Here is a 20,190-nt window from a genome sequence, read left to right on the forward strand (position 1 = left end):
GCATTATTTTATTATATGAAATGAGAAAGCTAATAATATCAATATTTATAGAATTTTATATCGCGAAGTACATATTTTATACAATTTGTAACAAATGTAATGTTATATAAATAATTTTACATGTAATTTGAGTTTTATTGGCCGATATCTTAACTCTAACATTATTTGACAAATGCATTTGCTGTACGCTATTCATAAAAAGAATAGTGAAAATATTTTGTTGTATATTATCCTTTAATAACTGCGATTGGTCGTAATTTAATGCATTTCTTGGAAATTCCAGCTGCGTGGCAAGTATTAACAACATCTGTCACATTTTTATAGGACTCCGGTGCTTCCTCCATGACTAATTTCGGTGAAGCAACCCGAATAGATATGCCTAACTCTTCCAATTTGTTCAGAACTTGCATATAATCCAAGTTTCTACGTGATTTCGCTCTTGAGAGAGCACGACCCTGTAAAATATTTTTTTGTGTATAAGGGACTTTTACATCATTACTCATATAATATAAGCGTGTTACTTGTAGAATTCAAGTTATAAATTAAAGATGGATATATAAATGACATATAAAATTGATACAATCTATACTTACAGCACCATGGCATGTTGACCCAAACGTTTCTTTCATACCCTGTTCCGTACCAGTTAAAACATAACTGCATGTACCCATTGTACCACCGATTAAAACTGGTTGGCCTGTTAACTGATAATCTACAGGAATCAAAGGATGATGCGGTGGAAAGGCTCTTGTTGATCCCTTTAAACAAAATACATTTTTATTACGTATATATAAGAATTGTTTTATATTTACACATCAATATCAAAATTAAGTTATTATTCAGTTGTAATATATGTGTCATAAACGCTTACCTTTCTATGAACTAAAAGTGTCTTCTGTTTTCCTTCAACTATGTGTTCTTCTATTTTGGCAATATTATGAGACACATCATAAATGACATGCATATCTAAATCATCGGGAGATGAGTTGAATTGTTTTGCAAATGCCTGTCGGCTAAGGAATGTCATGGAACTCCTGTTAACCCACGCAAAATTGGCAGCAGCTGCCATCGCTTTTAAATAATCTTGACCTTCTTGAGATTTAATATGAGCACATGCAAGCTGCCTGTCATTGGTTTCAATATTGTCACGCTTCATAGCTTTTTCCATTTGTACAAGGGCATCTGAAATGTTATTTTATTATATAAAACATCATATAATTTTTACAATAGTTTCTAAAAAATTAAAGAGAAAGAAAATGAGAAAGAGAGAAAAACGAAAAAACGTATATAATTTATAACCTGTAGCAACTTGATGACCAAATCCTCTGCTGCCCGAATGGATCATAACACAAATTTGTCCTTTCTCTTCAATGCCCATTTTACATGCTGCCCACTTATCATAGATTTCATCTACAACTTGAATCTCCGCATAATGGTTCCCAGCTCCTAATGTACCTAACTAATATAAAACATATTTGTAATATATAAACATTATAAACAATACAATTTTCTAAACATTTGTTATGTCGTACTTGAGGAAGTCCGCGTTTCTTAGCTCTCATTGATACTTTTGATGGATCGGCATTAAGCATCCTTCCATATTCCTCACAATGTTCTTTGTCCTCAGCCCAAATGTAACCTAAGTGCATTTTGTATAAGTATTTTTATTTTATTAATACTTTTATTTCATCATAATGTATTTTCTCTCCTTACCTTCTCGCAAAGACCAATCCATTCCCATTTCTAAAGCTTCCTCTAAATCTCGTGCATTCATGGGTATAATTCCTTTAGATCCAACGCCAACTGGGATGTGATCAAACATGCTTTGCGCAAGTTGCTCCTATAGAAAAGTATTTTTTTTTATACTATTATATATATACACAATAGATATATACATTATTATTTTACAATACATAAAATTATATAAAAATAATTATTAAAAAGTACAAATAAAATCGATACTTTACTTTTACTGGTAAAACGTCTTTCTCGAATAAATTTGTACGTAATAGACGGACACCACAATTAATATCAAAGCCCACACCACCAGGCGATACAATTGATTTTGGATCATCCATGTCGAATGCTGCCATATTACCTGAATGTAATAATATTTATTTATTATTTTTTATTCATTTGACATAGTTAATTAACATAAAGAATCTTGGAGTTTACATAGAGTTTACAAATGTTTAAAAAATATTTCAGAAAACGAATGATATATTTTACCAATAGCAAAGCCATATCCAGAGTGTACATCTGGTAAACCGACAGATCTCCATACAATTCCAGGCAGAGCTGCCACATTAGCAATCTGTTTCATCCCAGGAAGGAAACCTCCGACTGCACCTGGTCGACATGCATTGCGCAACTCGTCAAACATCAAACGTTCCAACGTGTTGTTCACATAAAACACTCCTTCAACCTTGAATCACAATTTATTCATATGATAAAATAAGTGCGTAACTATAAATAATAGGGTAGCATTGAGCATTAAATTTTATAAAATGGCTGGCATCTATGTATACTTCTTAATGTCTATTTTGCTCCTACATTCTACATATACAATAGAAAAAAAGATTACCTTCATGTTAGGTTGAAAGCCTTTTTTGATTCTCCAACAACATTCATTTATTTTCTCCAAATATTTAAGCTCCTCCTGATATTGCCTTACCACCATTTTTCTACAAAAAAAAAAGAGAAAAAGAACACAGTTAGAATACAGATATAAAATGCATTAAAAATAAAAGACACATCAACATTATATATGAAGAAAAGATGTTTCTATGTGCAAGATTATACAATTCTGTTTCAAAAGAGTAAAGGATATCTCACAAAGTATTTTTATATTATTGATATCACTGTGTGTGCACGTGGAACAATACTTACCACAATTGTAAACAATTCTTCGGAAAATACGATATGATACAACGCCGGTCCTCTGACAGATTGACTGCTCCGCACTGCTCCGTAATAATAAGCAATAACATGCAACTGATGCAACGGGGGGTTTTAAGGTTATATTCAATGTTTTCATGCAAAAATTTGCAGTTCATCCAGGTCCATCTAGCGATGGTTGACTATAAACTATAAGCGCAACATGGATATATGGATAAAGCAGTTTGAGACAATTGTAATTATCGATCTATAATATGGAGCAGAGAGGAACCTGGAGAGCGGCCATCCCATTGACCGTACATAAAAAAATGCGTCAACTGACAATAGAAAAAAATATTTACAAAAAATAGGCACGAGGTTACAGAAGTATAACTTAAAAAATATATTAACCCTTCGCAGACCACGTGGGTCTTTCAACATTTAACCATCGCGTAGGTTCGGCATTTTAGCACATTGACGATTTATAAATTAAAACGCATACTTCGCAATATTTATATTCGGCCAAGACGTATCGCGCGGACAAGCGCGAGAGCAATAATGATCGTATTTTCGAAGATCACGAATATATCGCGGATATCTCCAAGAGTATAGTATTAATATGCCTAATCGCTTCCAGACATAAATAATTTTATCAATCAGCTGAGTTATTGTGGTAATCACTTCTTTTGCCACTTTTTTCTTTATTCGTTCTCACACACTTTCAAATAAAACACGTCATAAACAACATAATTTGATTGAATTATAACAATGATAGATAAACGGTATCACAAAGCTGATGCTGGGAAGTCAACAAATTGTAAAAAATTAAGGTGCGTTTAATAATTTGACCAAGGACTATATATCTAAATTATCTGGTATGTACATACGAAGTACATATATATAAACATTATGTGTTATTTTAATACGCATAATAACCAAAGAATTAAATATCATGATAAACACAATTTTTCTTATTTAATAACAAGTTCTTTGGCGTTAAATATTTTATTATTCTATTAAATATTATAGAAGAATTAAATTTTGTGCAATAAAAGAATTAAATTTTACAATGTAAACTCATGCTCAGTTTGCGCGACATCTGATATCACTACTTTTATAGCAAAAATAGATTAAAACAGCAATGTTTCGCACAATACTTATTTTGATAGGTACGAACACTTTAGCGCTCATTTCTTACCTTTTTAAAAAAGATGTTTATATGGTATCGAAATAAATGTAGTTTTTGACAATACTACGTTTGCGATTTAAGCAACTATAAGGATAACCTGGAAGTCAAAGACAGATTGTTTTACGAGTTATTTCTTAGACGATATTACTCAACAGAGATTAACATAGAAATTACATCCTGATGTTACAGATAACAATCAGATATGTCAGCCCCAATTAAAATATAATTATGAATAATAGCCTAGTCTTAGCCGAAAAAAATGCTGAGAATCGTAAGAGGGCTACAGCTACAGAAAGAGAGAGAGAGAGAGAGAGAGAGAGAGAGAGAGAGAGAGAAAAGTTAATTTATTTCAGTTTATAATTGATATTTTTAGAACATCCAAGATGACTAATAGACCGATCCTCGATGTATTAATATTAAATATCACCGATAATTACTGGACGTTATTTTAACTTCACGCTAGCATAACATTACGGCTTACAGAGCGGTGCTTTTATTAGGCTCTCCTTCTGCCAACCGCGTCTATTTATTATAGACACGGAATTATCTTCATCCGTTGTGGAAACAATACGCTGGTGAAAAAAAAACTCGAGGAAATGTGTCATACAAGAATGACAACGATTAACGATTCGCCGCGATTTGATCGACGCGTCGCGCGCTGGCTTCCGCGAAGAACGAGATTCGCTCGTAAGCGAATCGAGAGAAGCATCACGATTCGCGATTGACATTTTTCGCGGTTTGTATGGATGACTAGAACGAAGCTCGAGAAAAAGTGATCGGTCGTCGTGTCCGCAACGCAATTTGAAAATTTCTTTCCGCGGAACGCCAGGACAAACAACGCGACGAGACGCGATTTCTATCTCCTCGTGACGCGCGCTCGCTCGCTCACTCACACCTCCGGCGAAAACAAAGTTATTGTCCACGCACATGCGGTTAATTTACATAAGATATGCGTGCTTAGGCCGGGAGCTCAACATAAACTCGTCGCTACAATTGGACACGTTCGAGCGCGATGGCGATGACCGACATCGTTGTCATTTAGCTTGATTTCCATCGGCACAGTTTGCTTGGCCGGTGAGCGAACTCGGCTTCTTCGAGCAAGTCACGTTCCACGTTCGGATCTCCTCGCCTCGGACGTGACGACTCCAATCAGACTCGCAAAATTGCCTTTTAGGCTTGCGTATAGAGATTCGATTATCCCCTCGAAATGGTCGTTAATCACGATAAATTATTCCAGTTAATCGAACTAGATTTATTTTGGCATTAAAAATTTAAATACAAATTATCGAAGGTGTATACATAATAATTTTTCTACTACTTATATATTTTCGTAATAGTATCTAAAGTCGTTTTTTTTTCTTATCATACTTGTGAAATCTTCTATGGGATGTCACGAGTTCAAAACTTTCAACAGAGCGTTGCTCGCAAGGAAAATGCAGAAACATCTGATGCAAGTATCAGTATACTATAAATGACACGCCCCGAATGTTAACATTCACAGAAAAAGAGATAACAGATGTTAGTACCCATCATTGTTTCTGCGCGTTGTATATATATATACAACTTGTATATAACTTGTATTGTATATATTGTAGAAGAAAAGGAAAACTCGTATAGGTTAAACCATGATGATACTTGGTTCTAAAACATCCAAGAGTCATAATAGAATCAGAAATTTACCTTTATATTTATTGCACGATTATATCTTTAGGAACATTGTCGAGTTCATGTTTTCTTTACTCGAAGCGTCGCACAATAAATCAAGCCATATGTCAAACATGATACTCCTTGTTTTTCAATCGGCGATTCACTCGCAACCACGTTCGCAACCATTCGCAATCTTCCACAATCTTCGTAAACGTGATTCGTAGATAACCTCAAATTTATCTCCTACACACTGCTACATAACCGTAGGCAACTACTTAATTCCAAACAGCACCGATCGAGAGTGTGGCGATCGTGGCGCAGAGAGATATGCGCTGGTCTAGTGAGCTGGAGAACCGAGTTCAAATCCAGTTAGGACCAAGTTTTGTCAGATTTCGATCGCCACCTCTCGGAGATTGTAGATGGGGGATGGCAGGCAACCCACCGAGAGTATATTGCTGCTTAAATGTGGATTTTAAGTACATTAAACCAACAGTGTCTTCGGACACCTTTTTTTTATTTTTGATTTGAAAAAAATGCCTCAGAATAATATAATAATAATAATAATAATTCTTACATTTGTATTTTTGCAAAATTGAATACGACTACAAAATGCAATCAAATTTTTAAAATATTTTTTTATTTTTTTTACAATCTAAATTCTATTCATTATTTTACATATAAAAGTATCAAGGTATAGTCATCGAAAAGTGCGGAAAAAAAGGATTTTGCTATTTATGCTATAATTGCTAATTTATTCGTTAAATATGAGATAACTAACATTCTTTGCAGCAAGAGCTATTAATTTTGCAATAATAGAAAAACTTTTTGTTGCAATAACAAAAAAGTTTTGCTGAATCTCTTACTACTTAAGTAATAATTGCAAAAAGATTTTGCTACTATTGCTAAATTATAGCTCTTGCAGCAAAAAATGTTAGTTATCCCTATAGTAGCAAATCCTTTTTTTCTACGTGAATACTTTATGAGATATTAATATAAAATATTTCTCATATTTCATATTAAAAATATTTTGATAAAATTAAAAATATCTCAAGAAATTCTTAACAAGAGAGCTTTATTACAGTGTTTTGAAAACGACTTGAGATCTACAACTTCATCTCAAGGAAAAAATCAAGTTCTATCTAAGAAATTAGTCGCCTTTAAAATTTCTTGAAAACGACATTTACGATATGGCGCACATCGGAATTATATGTCCCTTTTCAAGCCAAATAATTTTTGACAAATAATTTTTTATTTCAGACATAAATAATTTTATTAATCAGCTGAGTTATTGTGGTATAATCACTTCTTTTACCACTTTTTTCTTTATCCGTTCTCACACATTTTCAAATAAAACACGTCATAAACAACATAATTTGATTTAATTATAACAATGATAGATGAACGGTATCGTAAAGCTGATGCTGGGAAGTCAATAAATTGTAAAAAATTAAGGCGCGTTTAATAAAATGACCAGGGACTATTATATCTAAATTATCTAGTATATACATACAAAGTACATATACATAAACATTATGTGTTATTTTAATACGCATAATAACCAAAGAATTAAATATCATGATAAACACAATTTTTCTTATTTAATAACAAGTTCTTTCGGCATTAAATATTTTATTATTCTATTAAATAAACGTAAAGTCGTTTTTTTTTGTCATACCGGTCAAATCTTCTACAAGACGTCACGAGTTTAGAACTTTCAACAGAGCGTCGCTCGCAAGAAAAATGCAGAAATATCTGATGCAAGTACCAGTATACATGGCAAACCCCGAATGTTGACATTCACAGAAAAAAAGATAAGATAACAGCTGTTAGTACCCGTCATTGTTTCTGCACGTTGCCATCTACGTCATTGTTACTAACTGTGGCGTGTGTGTACACGTGTACTGTGTACTGTAACGAATCGATATTATTTTTTTCTCTATAGTCGCAAAATCTGTTTCGCGCGCAAAAATCAATGCCATCGTGAACCATCGTCGACATCGCTCGACTCGCCGTTCGCCGCGAATCTGTCTCAGCTGTCAAAGTATTTCCGCGAAATACTTAGCGCGAAAGATAACAAAACGGAAGGAGAGAAAGAGGCACGAACGTCGGAAAATTTATACGGAGATAATGAATCGCAGAGAGGTACAAATGAGAGCGCAAGCGAAATTAATCGGCGAAGATGGGAGAGATCCCGCTTTTTTCGAAGTACATGTCACGCGACGTAGAGGAGCGTTTACTGGCCATGCGTGGAAATCAACAGGTTTCCAAGTCAAACCTATATATTTAAGACCGTCTTAAGCACAATCTTAAGATGTTATAAATCAATCACAGAGCATCTTAAGACATTATATACTCAAGACGGTCTTGAAATAAGAACGGACTACAAATAGTCTCAGAAGATTGATTTTCGTATTAATGGCATATAAGCGTTCAGCGTTTCGATATAATCGATCGATATTTCCGCCACTTTCATCGGTGCAATTGTCATTTTTTTTTATTACCCCGAGATTCCACAAGCCCGACGATAATCGACAAGAAAGGCAAGACTGATCTCCATTCCTTTTAATCGCGAGGCAAATGCAATCGCGATGATGCGACGACTACTCGAAGCTATATCGTGCCGAGGAGACTTATACTTTCTTTGAAACGTGACGCTTTTCATTATTTACCCGTGCTGTTTTACGAGCACGTACATACAATCGCGACGTATGCGTCTCGCCGCAGAGCACCGCGGCCAAAGACGACAATTTGCATAAACTTTATTTAGTCGATCTTTAGTCGGCCCGATTCTGATGTGTTTAACGCAACATTATTCGTCCGCAAGGAATGTGCGAGTGTGCGTTGAAGATGCTAAACAAAAAAATAAATTTTAAATGTTTGCTCGTAAAGATGAGATGTAATTTCCCTAATTATAAATAATAAAATTATTCAACGTTCTAATCGTTCCAGTTTGATATCGTTTCCCAAATCGCTTCTAATTTCGGCGAACGGACACGTGGCACGTACGTGTAACATTGACAACCTTTTTCTACACATAACGACGTTATGTCATTAAAGCCGTGCTCGCGATCGTCAATCGCTCTTACGGTACGTGCCCGGGAAGTAAAATGTTTCGCGGTACTGAGCAAATAGCGTTTAGGCTGTTTAACTTCTACTCGTAAATAAGATTACATTCAACTGACTACGGATCGTATTGTCGGGAGACAACTACTTAATTCCAAAGAGCACCGATCGAGAGTGTGGCGATCGTGGCGCAGAGAGATGTGCGCTGGTCTAGTGAGACGGAGAACCGAGTTCAAATCCGGTTAGGACCAAGACGGTTTTTGGTCAGATTTCGATCGCCACCTCTCGGAATTGTAGATGGGGATGGCAACCCACCGAGAGTATTGCTGCTGCTTGCCCAGCTCTCTATATATTTAGAGAGGGTCCCTAAGTTGGGGCAATGCAATGGTTGGTTGGTTGGTACAGAGTTTATTGGAAAAGCAGGGTGTCTCGCTGGGACCCGGACAACCCATTTTTTATTTTTGATTTGAAAAAAAATACCTCGGAATAATATAATAATAATAATAATAATTCTTACATTTGTATTTTTGCAAAATTGAATACGACTACAAAATGCAATCAAATTTTTAAAATATTTTTTTATTTTTTTTTACAATCTAAATTCTATTTATTATTTTACATATAAAAGTATCAAGGTATAGTCATCGAAAAGTGCGGAAAAAAAGAATTTTGCTATTTATGCTATAATTGCTAATCTATTCGTTAAATATGAGAGCTAACATTCTTTGCAGCAAGAGCTATTAATTTTGCAATAGCAAAACTTTTTGTTGCAATCTTTATTATGCCTGAGTCTTACAACGACTATCTGTTACGTGATGTTACGTCATTGAACACAAATAAATATTTTAATAGAATTCAGGTTGAAAGGAGAAACAAGTTACTAATTTTATATTTACATGCCTAGAAAAACACTTTTGATAGTACAATCATGTATTTATTTATTTATTTTTGTCAAATATTTAAGCAGTTAAACAATACATATATTTTTAATATTTAGTCAAATCTCTTTCGGCGGTTAAAATAAATATTACGTAATTAGATGTTACTTATCAATATTACTATACACTGTTGAGTTATAGGTACTGCTATAAAATACGGACGATGTGTTAGTATACGCATTTTCAACGTTTGTGTAATCCAGAATTAATAAGTTATCTTATATGTTATACACAATTTTTTCTTATTACTGTATAAATTATGTATTATTTCATTGCTTTTATTATGTATTAGATTTTAGCATAGATTAAATTGTTTAAAATTGTAGAAATTGTATTAAAAAGTGTGTGTGTGAAAAAAGAAAACTAAAGCTTATATCCAAGGAAATGAGAATCGTTGATTGGAATCGGCGGGGTGGTGGAAGGCCTCTACAAGTTGGCCCATTTTTATCGGACAGAATTTTAGCTAAAATTGAAAATGTAATTTAATTTTATTTAAAAAATTCAAGCTAAGTTTAGCCAAAGTACATTCAATTGCAACGATGTTCTGTAAAAACGGGTCCTCTTTTGTAAGTATAAAGTTTTATAAAATACACAGTAATACAAAATAAATAATATTAACGAGTTGGTAACATATAATATAATATAAATTATTATAAATTAATGAAAGAGATGCCCCGGAAAAAAGGGAAGCATTCATTATTCATTCATTTTCATTATTTTCTGTCTTTATATTTTCAGCCTTTATAAAATTATCATTCGTCAAAGAAATAAGATAAAGCAGATTCAAGAGGAGAAAAAATTATGAAAAATGATTACAAAAAATATATTGACAAGATAACAGAAGGAATGACATAATATATATATATATATATATAATATATATATATATATATATATATAATGGATAGAAGAACAGATAAATAGAAATCGAACAAGAATAAAAAAAAATTTATCGAAGAAGGATCAGAGGAAATAGGGAAAAACAGCGATAGAAGAAAGAAAAATAAACAAATAAGATACAAGAAGCGTCAAGAAATGACTAACACCATCGACGATGGAAATTGCATAAAAAAAATTTATATACATATATATATAATATTTGCAAATGTAGCGCGGACGCGCACCAAAATGATGTTTTACCGACAGTGTCGGAAAATGAATGTGGCTACGTAGTATCAATTTCGAGAATGGATGTACTGGCGGTAGCGTACAGGGGGTTTCGACGGTCTGTTGTCCTACAAAAGAGTAAATACTCTAAAATAGATCAAAATGGCCAGCCGAGCTGCGACCGTCGTTCGCCAAGTGAAGCCGATTCTGTCCATTAATCGAGAAGATGCGCGCCGAAAAGTGCTCACGTTGTACAAAGCATGGATCCGTCAAGTACCAAGCTCATGTACGCAACTGTCATCGTCATATATCATAAATTGGAAACTTGTGCATTCTCAAACACGTTCACCTCTTTTTTGCAGTGTTAAGTTATGATATTCCAAAAACTGAAGCAGAATGTAAGAAGAAAATACGAGAGGAGTTCAAGCGTCACGCTCATCTGACTGATTTAAGAATTATAGACAGACAGATTATAAGGGTAAGAATAAAAATCTCTAATATAAAAACTGATCTTTATATAAAGCAATAACTTATTTAACTTTTGTTGTGTATATGTAATAATCAAGATACATATGTATAATATTACTGAAAAAATTTTATTTACATTTGAAATAAATATTGCATGCATGTGATTTATTACACGACAAAAATAATTGCCTTAGTAGTAGTACTGATTTAAGGAGGTTGGTTGCCGTCACATTGCGGGCAGGTGGCAGAGCAGAGAAAAAGTGTTTTCGTCGTGTGAAATAAATGAGTATTAGTAAATGAATATGTTGAATGCATTTAATTAGCTGTTTCTTAAAGTTTTAAATCGTTGTACAAGAAACCTCCTTCTTATCTTTCATAAATTTGAACTAAATCTGATTTTTATATTGATTTAAGCAACCAATCTCCTTAATAATTACATTTTACTTTTGATACAGAAGTTATGTATAATTTAACAGGGTCAAATGGAGTTGCAAGAGTTAGCTAACGTATGGAAAACTAAAGGAGGACTTATGCATTACTGGAAAGAAACTTGGGAAAAGAAGCCGACCGATTTCATGTCAAAATTTCTCAAGGGTCAAGATTAATTTACTCCGTCGTTAGTTCATGAGATGCATCGTAGAGATACACGATTGTCAATTTATAATTATGTATAATATGTAAATACAACGATTTCAGTTAATTAAGACAGCGATGGGTTTCTGTGTCATGAATAAATAACAGTAAAATACAATTTATTCGTCGGATCATTTCTCGTCCACATTATTATCATCCCCTAACAGTGAATCTGATGTTTCGTTTGGAGGATTATCGGTCCACATTCGTAGCCTAACTTATTAGCTGCTGGCTCACATCGATGTGAGAAATTATTACGTTACCATTCGAGGCCGATAAATCAGGCTACCACTATTATGACCAATGATTACACGCGCGGGTTTCATCAAAATTAATATTAAATTAATGTTAAATTAATATTAATATTAATGTATAACGAGAAGAATAATTCAGTAGTTTTCTCTTTTTACTTTAGTTTTTTACTAGTTTGATAAACTTTTTCTTATTCTTATATCTTATAGAAGGTAATGATTCTTTTAATTTACATTTTATCTTCACATTGATATATTATTATTTAGTTAAATACATTTGACAACATGATATATTACTTAAGCACCTTAACTGTAATCTAGTTTACTTCTCACAGCCATACGGACAATTTATTTCCTTCAATGAACAAGTATAGACATACAGATATTACAGATATACATGTGTGCTAATATACGTATTTTATATGTACATATATATATGTATATATATATATATATACACATACACATACACGTCTTATACATTCATGTGCTACATGTTTGATTTTATACGCGCGTGTTTATGTATAGTCGATATTGGAATGCTCGAGGAATTTTTCGTTTATTAGGTAACTTTTACAGATTTACTGCTATATAAATCTCAATATAATTATCATTATTTTCTCGATTCACGTAAAAATAAAATTATAAAAGTTACCTACAAAATAAAAGTATCAACCATTCTGACATCGACTACACGCGATGCCTACTTCCTTTTTCATACTAACGGAATGAATTGTCAGATGAATTAAGTGTCCGTGGTGTACTTTGGTCATGATTTTTATAAAATAGTTTGCTGTTATACATTCGAATTAAAAATCTTAACAAAGAGAAAAGAACAGAAGAGCAGTCCTGTATCACGTAAAAGTTGTTTTTACGTCGCCTCAATGCACACACTTAATAGAAGAATTAAAAAATACCTAAATAATATTAAAAATATATACAGTGTAGTCGGTAACTTTCATATACATAAATTGCACATATCTAAGCTAGAAAAAAAGATGGCAACAATAAATCATGCTTATGATTCGTAAATGTAATGTTTCGAATAGTTTATGCATCTGACAGCGCATAGTTTTACACGTGATTCTATTTCTCGCGATTCTATTACTTAGTACGTTACATAGAAAAAAAAATTTTTTCTTGAATGCGAAACTAGACCACACTTTCGCGTTCATTTTGCTTATCATACCCTGTTAATATTCCTTTTCTTGAAGAAACATTGCTGTTGCGCAATCCATTCCCGTTGAACATCTGTATAATAGTTGAAACAGGCGGAATTTCTAACAATTTTCGCGGGGAGGATTTTTTATCAGGTACATTGTCCATGCTAGATGCAGATACCACCTGATCCAGCGAGTGCGAGCGCGAACGCTTCCCTTGTATTTCTCTCTTGTCCACATTGTCATCCCCTAACAGTGGATCTGCTTCATTCGGGGGATTATCGGTGTGAGACATTATTATGTTACCATTCGAATAGTTGTTATTCAGCAATTTTTCAGCACAATCTGCTTTTGAACTGATCCGCTCGTTCTCCTTCCAGAAACGGTTCGGTGAATAGAACCGTTTGTTAGACAATGTATCAACGGGAAGCGGATCAAGTGAACGGGATCCATGTATAACATAAATCTGGAATGGATTGTCGCTCGATGACGACGAGGATGCATTGGTAGATAATGCACGCGCGTTTTTTCTAAGTTTTGGCCTTGTGCTTATAAACAAGTCATCGACTGACTTGATATCTAAGCGCGTTTGCTCTTCTTCTTCCTGAATTGAAACATTATCAAGTGTGGTCTTTGAGACGCTTTCAGTCAGAGATAGGGGAGATCTTTCGAGCTTGCGAGCGTGCAACGATCGCGGAACTGGACTAGATCCACCACACTGCGAAGAAGCGTCGTCTGCTGTTGGATATGGTACATATGATTGCCTGCGACTACCGGCACCTAATCCATCTAGTAGCGATGCGTATCGTGAGTCTGGATTTAGCTTCGGGCTTTTCCGCGGTCTGCAGAACAGCGGTGGAAGATCTTCATCCCCGTTACAGTTCTGTAGAAACATGAAAATTAAATTCATTAGAGAAAAAGTCACTTGAGAATGAATAATAAAAGAATACCTTTTTCTTAGCGATAACTTTAATGTAGATTCAGAATTTGACAGGTACACTAATTAATTTTTAAGAATATTTAAATAACGTATTTTCTTTTAATATAAAATAGATTTAATACTTTATTCTTGACATTAATTTACGGTTTAATATTAAACTTTTAAGAGTTTACTAAAAGCCATTGCACGTAACAATGTTTTAGTTGTAATCGTAAGGCTGTAAGAAAATAGACCCATCACGGGCGATTATTCTTCTCGCGCTTGAAGAATCATCGAGTGTGCGTGGTCTATTTTCTTACGGCCTTATGATTAAAACTAAATCTTTGTTACGTGCAATGGCCTTAAGACAAGATCTTTAAATTCTGGAGAATCCTTATTACATTCTTATTACATCACACATACTTTTATATAATTCATATACTCTACATTTTTATTACAAACCTCTATATTCTTTCTGTGCGTCACAGTAGCTCCCGTGAGCCAGTAAGTCTTCACTGTTCCTTTTCCTTTCATTTCAACGAAGCCTCGATCTTCGATCTTATAACCTCCGATCTTATCTAATGCCTCTTTGCATTGCTTGCTGATGTGGATTCGCAACGGTTCTCCGGTAGACTCCATACGAGAAGCAGTATTGACGGTGTCTCCGAATAAACAATATCTAGGCATCGTCAAACCGACAACACCTGCTACTACAGGACCTGTAATTTTATATTCATGTTATCATTAAGTAGTGTATCAATGTGTATATGCATATGCACGCATATACACACGTACACATATACATATATTACATGTTCTTAAATGCATTTTCTCTTACCGGTATGAATGCCGATACGTAACTTCAGAGTTTCTTGAGGCCGATGAGGTATCGTATGATGCTTAACAGCATTAAGTAATTCCAGTGACATTGATGCTATTTGTCCAGCATGCTGATCGCCATTTCTTATTGGAAGACCGGAAACCTAAATAGAATATTGAGCACTAAGAAATTATTTTTTTTCTCGTAATTAATCACTTAGGTAAAAATACTACTTACGACCATGTATGCATCTCCGATCGTTTCTACTTTATACACTTCATATCCTCTGATTATACGGTCAAATAATGTATATAAATCATTTAAGAAATTTACAACCTGTCGTCACAATTATCGATTACATAAATGACATTTTCGTTTTACTAATTATAAGACGGTACGTAAAAATACATACCTGAAATGGTGTGCTTTCTGCTGACATTGCAGTAAAACCAACGATATCGCTAAAGTATATCGTAACTGAATCAAAAGCTTCCGGTTCTACCCCAATACCGTTTGTTAAACAATTCGCAACAGGTCTGAAACAAACAACACAATATTTTGTAAATGTATGTTCATATGCATTATCTGGAATTTTACGGCCACACTATTTCTTATTGAGGAGCACGTCATCTTGCGGAAACTTACTTGGGTAACATTCTGTGAAGCAGATCTTCAGTTTTCTTTTTTTCATCTAAGAGAAGTCCCGTGCGTTCGGTGACTAGATCTTCAAGGTTACTCGCGTACTTCTCCATCATATCCATCATTTGATCCATTATATTTCGATGCCATCCAGCTTTCATTTTCTTCAATCTGGTCCTTATCGTTTTGAAGTCTGGCCTAAATTCTGGACTTTCCGCCCAACAGTCCGTAATAGTGCTAACGACATAATCACAATTTGCTTTCGACTCGGAGAGTATGTTTAAGTTGGGCCTAAACGGCGGTTCACCATCTTCCGGGAATCTTTTCACTCGGTCTATGATATCTGTCACAAGTTATTTAATAATCATATTAATTTTTTTTCGTAATCTTCGAGTTAAATACCAATCAACGTATACAATCGTTACATTTTATTTGCGATATCCCTTTATTATATATACAGTTACATCCTTTAAAATTACCTTTGGGTTCTAAATTTATATTTCCATACGGTCCTTTGCGTCCAAGAATTTCATATAGAATAATGGCGAAAGAATAAATATCTCCTGCCTGAGTGCCTTTGATCGGAGCATGCGAGTTTCTTAATAACTCGGGGGCTTTCCAAAATAAGCCTGCAACGAGATGATTTGGTCAAAATAACGATTACAACAATGTGAAATATACAACTTGATAGAAATATCTACATACTTCGATAATACTGATGTTCACCGATGCTGTCAGATTCGGCACAGTGACGCATATCGTGAAGACCAAAATCCGACACTTGCAATATCCAACGTGAGGTCACGACACAATTTGACGATTTTAGATTACCGTGACAGACTAGTAGACAGGATTCATGGATATACAGCATACCCTACAGTAAAACCGTGTTAAAATTCGTAATATAGTTTTCACAACACCTCCACGGAAAGTTCGACTTTCCATGCCTGTAGAGAGGGGCGAAAGTGACCAATTTTACGCCAGGACGGCATTAGCGGGACGAAAGTAACCACTTTCCTCCCTAGGGCGGAAAGTGATCACTTTCGTCCCGCTATGCCGTCCTCGCATGAAATGGCCACTCTCGCCTCTCTCTAGGCATGGAGGTCGAACTTTCCGTAAAAATATTGTGAAAAATATCGTGTGCACCTCCTGGTGCACAATATACTATTAATTTTTTCTATAAATTTAATTTTAAGAACACTTACTTTAATGAGATCGTGAATTAACGATGCAATAAACATATCATCTAATTTTATATCTTCATTTTCAATGATGTCCTGAAAAATGTATGACGCATATTTATACAAAAATATTCAATTCTCTTTTTCACTCTTTTTTTACTATCTTACTTGAACTTTAAAAAAAGCGAATACGTTTACGCTATGTATACAACTTTTATTTATGCACGCTAATATACTGTTCTTGTACATAATACACTATACTATGAATAATAGCAGGATGTCACCGTGATTACGCTATGACGTACATAAAGACTTCCTTTGGCACAATAGTCGGTAATTAACAATATCCTCATCGGCTCCACGCAGGCTCCGATGAAAGAGTTGAGATTACCATGTCTAATTTCACGGAGAATGCGCATCTCCTTCATAACGTCCCGTGAAATGTCTTTTTTCTTTGAGAATTTCAGTTCCTTTATCCGTACCATTACACCGTGATAATGTCCAGTTTGCGCAAACACTTGGCCGCCGCATCTTGACTCGTAGGACATTGCACTAACTAAACTTAACTGTAATCGAAATATGTTTATTTCTTACATCACGCATCAAGAGGTCGACATACGAATGAGAGCACTTTGCCGTCTATCTCAATTACGATAACACACGCGCTATTTACCTTGCTAGGGGAGGACATCATATTATCAAGATGGGGATAACCGTGTATCTCGTTCGGATCAATCTTCCAAAGTAATCCTTCTATCTCTTGTTCTATCTTCCATCTTCGATATATGCTCATAGTGATTACTGTGGCGCAAAACAGCAAAACAGCCAGTGCTGCAGCGACGATGATACTGCGGAGATGCGTGTCATCCTTTGGACAGTGTTCATTGAGAAAACCGCAACCAGGTTCTGCTTCTGGCTTATTTTTACCGGGCCAATCCATAGCGCCTGGCCAAGACTTGTATACCTGTATCATGCAATTATATCGTATGCTCAATTATTATTATAGCGTTTTCAATTTTTACAATCTTATTATTTAAATATAGAATAACCGTCTCTTCTATCTTCGACCTGTTGTAAAAATTTGTCGAACGCTACAAATAACTCACTCACTAGAAGAGTGTCAGCCTGCTGGAATTGGCCTACAGGCATCATCTGGTAGTCACAAGAGAAATTATGGACACGGAACGGTTCTTTTTTCAGAGCAAGCACTGAAAAGTTTCCCTCCGAGTCTCCAGATGGATCCAATTTAATGGTTGCCCCACTCACACCTAGCAACAATAAAGATAAATTTTAATAAAGATATATTTAGACAATCTTCAATGTTTACAAACGCAAGAAAGAGGCCCACTTATAAGAAATTATATCGATTCATCTTCGATCTAATTTCTTTCCTCTCATTTATCATCAATGGTCGAGTATTATATCATGTGAACCACTTGAGATTAATCCTATTAATACAGATTATATCTATCTGATGTTATTACACGTACTTTGATATGTACGATTCTTGAGAACCATCTCGGTTATAAGAGTGCCGTTTTTGGCCAGTTCCTCGACAGAGACATCCGGGTAATCTCGTATTAGCTGATCCAAGGCTCTCGCGTATAGCTTGACAGAATCGTAGAGATACGCAGCGTAAATGGACACGTACTGAAACGGAGATTAAGTGTGTAATAAAGATTGCGCGGGGCATGAGCGTTTACAATTGATCTAGCATCTAAAAATACCTTTTCATACTTTCTCAGAAGCTCGGGAACTAGGAAGTTGAAGGGCTCTATGCTATTGTAGTCTCGGACCTTCTTAGTAAAGTCTTCGTAATTTTGCGTCGGCGGTGTCGACACGACGACCATCAGTGAACGTGCTCTCTTCAGAAAATCCTTCGGCTCGAGACAATTCTTCAGATTATCGAAATGCTCCGGTTCTGTACCAATAATAATAACAAATTACTGTTATGAAATCAAAATAGACATTAGTTGTTACGTAAAATTTTTGAATAACAAATCTTTAAGATTACCGCAAAAAATGGATCTAGCTTTATATACTTAACTAAAAGATTAGTATTTAAATTAGTTTCGTAATATTATGCTTATACGTTATAAATAGTGCAAGATTGCGCAATCAGCTTATCGCCGCTACTGTTCACGACATAAACGTGACGTTTGATAAGATTCGCTAGATTCACTCACTCCACAAGTACTTCTGTGCTTCACGTTGGGAATACGTCATCATGTCCACGTGTATTACCATGTACTCCCCGTTATCTAGGAGCCTTTGGCCTTGCATTGAATTCATCATATCTATTAGTGACATTGGCGTGCCCAGGAAGATGTAAACTGAAATAATAAACGTAAATATGTCATGAATGGAATAAAAAGTTATGGTAATTGTTATGTAACTGTTATTTAAACAAAGTAGTTATTATAAAGACTGCTATACACACAGACAAAATCTGTAGTCTTTTCTTCAGTATATTTTTCTTTGTGTATATAAAAACACACAAGTTAAAAATAACTCTTGTCCAGGTTCTTTACTTCGTTTTAATCAATTAATATACATATATCCCAGTAAACACAATGTCTCTTAAAGACGTCATACGTCCCGATTTTGGACATGGCTGTCTGGGATGCGTGTTGTCTGGGATACGCTATAGACACAAGAGTATAGTTTTTAACTTGGAATCGATGAAATCGGATCCCAAGAGACGATCGCCGAATCGTCAGAGCCGGAATTAAGATATTTAAATTTAATCGCGGCTTTTCGATCCACCGCGGTAAAAAAGCTTCGGCGATCGCCCCTCGCAAATCGGCGCAAAAGTAAAGAAATGTAAACTAACTGCGGGTCATATTTTTCGTCTCCTGTATAAGTTGGAACCATACGCTGACTTGACAGCACGGCAGTCTGTCCTCGCAGCACGTGTGCCGGTCCTCGACGGTCTTGTAATGGTTCACGGTGAGATTGTTCTTAGTCGCCTGTTCCTGAAGCGAACGAGCGACCGTCGACCAGGCGCGCTCGGTCACGATCGTGAATTTGTTCCATCCGTAGTGTAGCAGCAGGGTGATCACCGACTTAGTTACCTGCGTGTCCGGCGGCTCAGTCCTCACGAAGGTCTTCACCTTCGAGGCCTTGTAGTCCGAGCATTTCTGCAACCAAAGCAAGATTGTCGTGTTAACTTCCTTTTTTTCCCCCTCTCTTTCGCTGTTATAATTCTGTCTTGGGAGTCTTATTTTCAATTGACTCATTGAGCCTTTCTCGAACGGCTTGGAAGTATAAATCAGTTCAAATTTATCGGATCACGAAC

At 35.1% G+C, this 20,190-nt stretch overlaps 3 protein-coding genes across 6 annotated transcripts in view; 1 reads left to right on the forward strand and 2 right to left on the reverse strand.

The window, feature by feature from the left end:
• Positions 1–51: 51 nt before the first annotated feature.
• On the reverse strand, positions 52–6,220 carry LOC112462049 (tRNA-splicing ligase RtcB homolog). 4 transcript variants are annotated; one of them, XM_025027578.1, is made up of 13 exons: positions 5,747–6,220; positions 5,435–5,531; positions 4,076–4,163; positions 2,890–3,080; positions 2,585–2,684; positions 2,230–2,425; positions 1,968–2,098; positions 1,714–1,840; positions 1,533–1,639; positions 1,300–1,459; positions 872–1,182; positions 594–758; positions 52–455 (listed from the first exon to the last, which is right to left on the reverse strand). In XM_025027578.1, exons 5-13 carry the CDS (start codon positions 2,678–2,680, stop codon positions 228–230), a joined length of 1,521 nt encoding a protein of 506 aa, XP_024883346.1. In that variant the 5' UTR covers positions 2,681–2,684; positions 2,890–3,080; positions 4,076–4,163; positions 5,435–5,531; positions 5,747–6,220; the 3' UTR covers positions 52–227. The 4 variants fall into 4 exon arrangements, with proteins under 4 accessions (XP_024883346.1, XP_024883345.1, XP_024883347.1 ...); XM_025027577.1 differs by lacking the exon at positions 5,435–5,531; XM_025027579.1 differs by lacking the exon at positions 5,435–5,531 and having other exon boundaries at positions 2,890–3,087.
• A 4,734-nt stretch (positions 6,221–10,954) lies between these two features.
• LOC112462034 (NADH dehydrogenase [ubiquinone] 1 alpha subcomplex subunit 6) lies at positions 10,955–12,044 on the forward strand. Its single transcript, XM_025027554.1, has 3 exons — positions 10,955–11,107; positions 11,184–11,299; positions 11,766–12,044. The coding sequence occupies exons 1-3, from the start codon at positions 10,984–10,986 to the stop codon at positions 11,892–11,894; spliced, it is 369 nt and encodes a 122-aa protein (XP_024883322.1). The 5' UTR covers positions 10,955–10,983; the 3' UTR covers positions 11,895–12,044.
• Positions 12,045–12,494: 450 nt separating this feature from the next.
• LOC112462007 (receptor-type guanylate cyclase Gyc76C-like) overlaps positions 12,495–20,190 on the reverse strand; it is a 63,461-nt gene continuing 55,765 nt past the window's right edge. Inside the window, exons 5-20 of the mRNA XM_025027497.1 lie at positions 19,726–20,032; positions 19,079–19,225; positions 18,620–18,813; positions 18,383–18,542; positions 18,003–18,160; positions 17,566–17,856; positions 17,198–17,458; positions 16,917–16,988; positions 16,417–16,585; positions 16,191–16,340; positions 15,718–16,054; positions 15,485–15,608; positions 15,310–15,408; positions 15,091–15,235; positions 14,715–14,971; positions 12,495–14,216 (exon numbers count right to left, since the gene is read on the reverse strand). Of these exons, the coding sequence (XP_024883265.1) occupies positions 13,326–14,216; positions 14,715–14,971; positions 15,091–15,235; positions 15,310–15,408; positions 15,485–15,608; positions 15,718–16,054; positions 16,191–16,340; positions 16,417–16,585; positions 16,917–16,988; positions 17,198–17,458; positions 17,566–17,856; positions 18,003–18,160; positions 18,383–18,542; positions 18,620–18,813; positions 19,079–19,225; positions 19,726–20,032 (3,762 nt within the window). The 3' untranslated portion in view covers positions 12,495–13,325. The remainder of the gene's footprint in view (positions 14,217–14,714; positions 14,972–15,090; positions 15,236–15,309; positions 15,409–15,484; positions 15,609–15,717; positions 16,055–16,190; positions 16,341–16,416; positions 16,586–16,916; positions 16,989–17,197; positions 17,459–17,565; positions 17,857–18,002; positions 18,161–18,382; positions 18,543–18,619; positions 18,814–19,078; positions 19,226–19,725; positions 20,033–20,190) is intronic.

Source organism: Temnothorax curvispinosus, unplaced genomic scaffold, assembly GCF_003070985.1.
Source record: "Temnothorax curvispinosus isolate PA1 unplaced genomic scaffold, ASM307098v1 QBEX01011959.1, whole genome shotgun sequence".
In the NCBI taxonomy this organism is placed as follows: domain Eukaryota; kingdom Metazoa; phylum Arthropoda; class Insecta; order Hymenoptera; family Formicidae; genus Temnothorax; species Temnothorax curvispinosus.

What these genes read in the sequence shown, in the direction of transcription:
- LOC112462049 (XM_025027580.1), bottom strand. Translation starts at nt 2,680, where the DNA reads ATGGTGGTAAGGCAATATCAGGAGGAGCTTAAATATTTGGAGAAAATA. An exon ending in TGGATATGGCTTTGCTATTG is followed by an intron (nt 2,099 to 2,229) that starts GTAAAATATATC and finishes TATTACATTCAG; the next exon opens with GTAATATGGCAGCATTCGAC. An exon ending in AAGACGTTTTACCAGTAAAA is followed by an intron (nt 1,841 to 1,967) that starts GTAAAGTATCGA and finishes ACTTTTCTATAG; the next exon opens with GAGCAACTTGCGCAAAGCAT.
- LOC112462034 (XM_025027554.1), top strand. Translation starts at nt 10,984, where the DNA reads ATGGCCAGCCGAGCTGCGACCGTCGTTCGCCAAGTGAAGCCGATTCTG. An exon ending in CCGTCAAGTACCAAGCTCAT is followed by an intron (nt 11,108 to 11,183) that starts GTACGCAACTGT and finishes TCTTTTTTGCAG; the next exon opens with TGTTAAGTTATGATATTCCA. An exon ending in TAGACAGACAGATTATAAGG is followed by an intron (nt 11,300 to 11,765) that starts GTAAGAATAAAA and finishes ATAATTTAACAG; the next exon opens with GGTCAAATGGAGTTGCAAGA.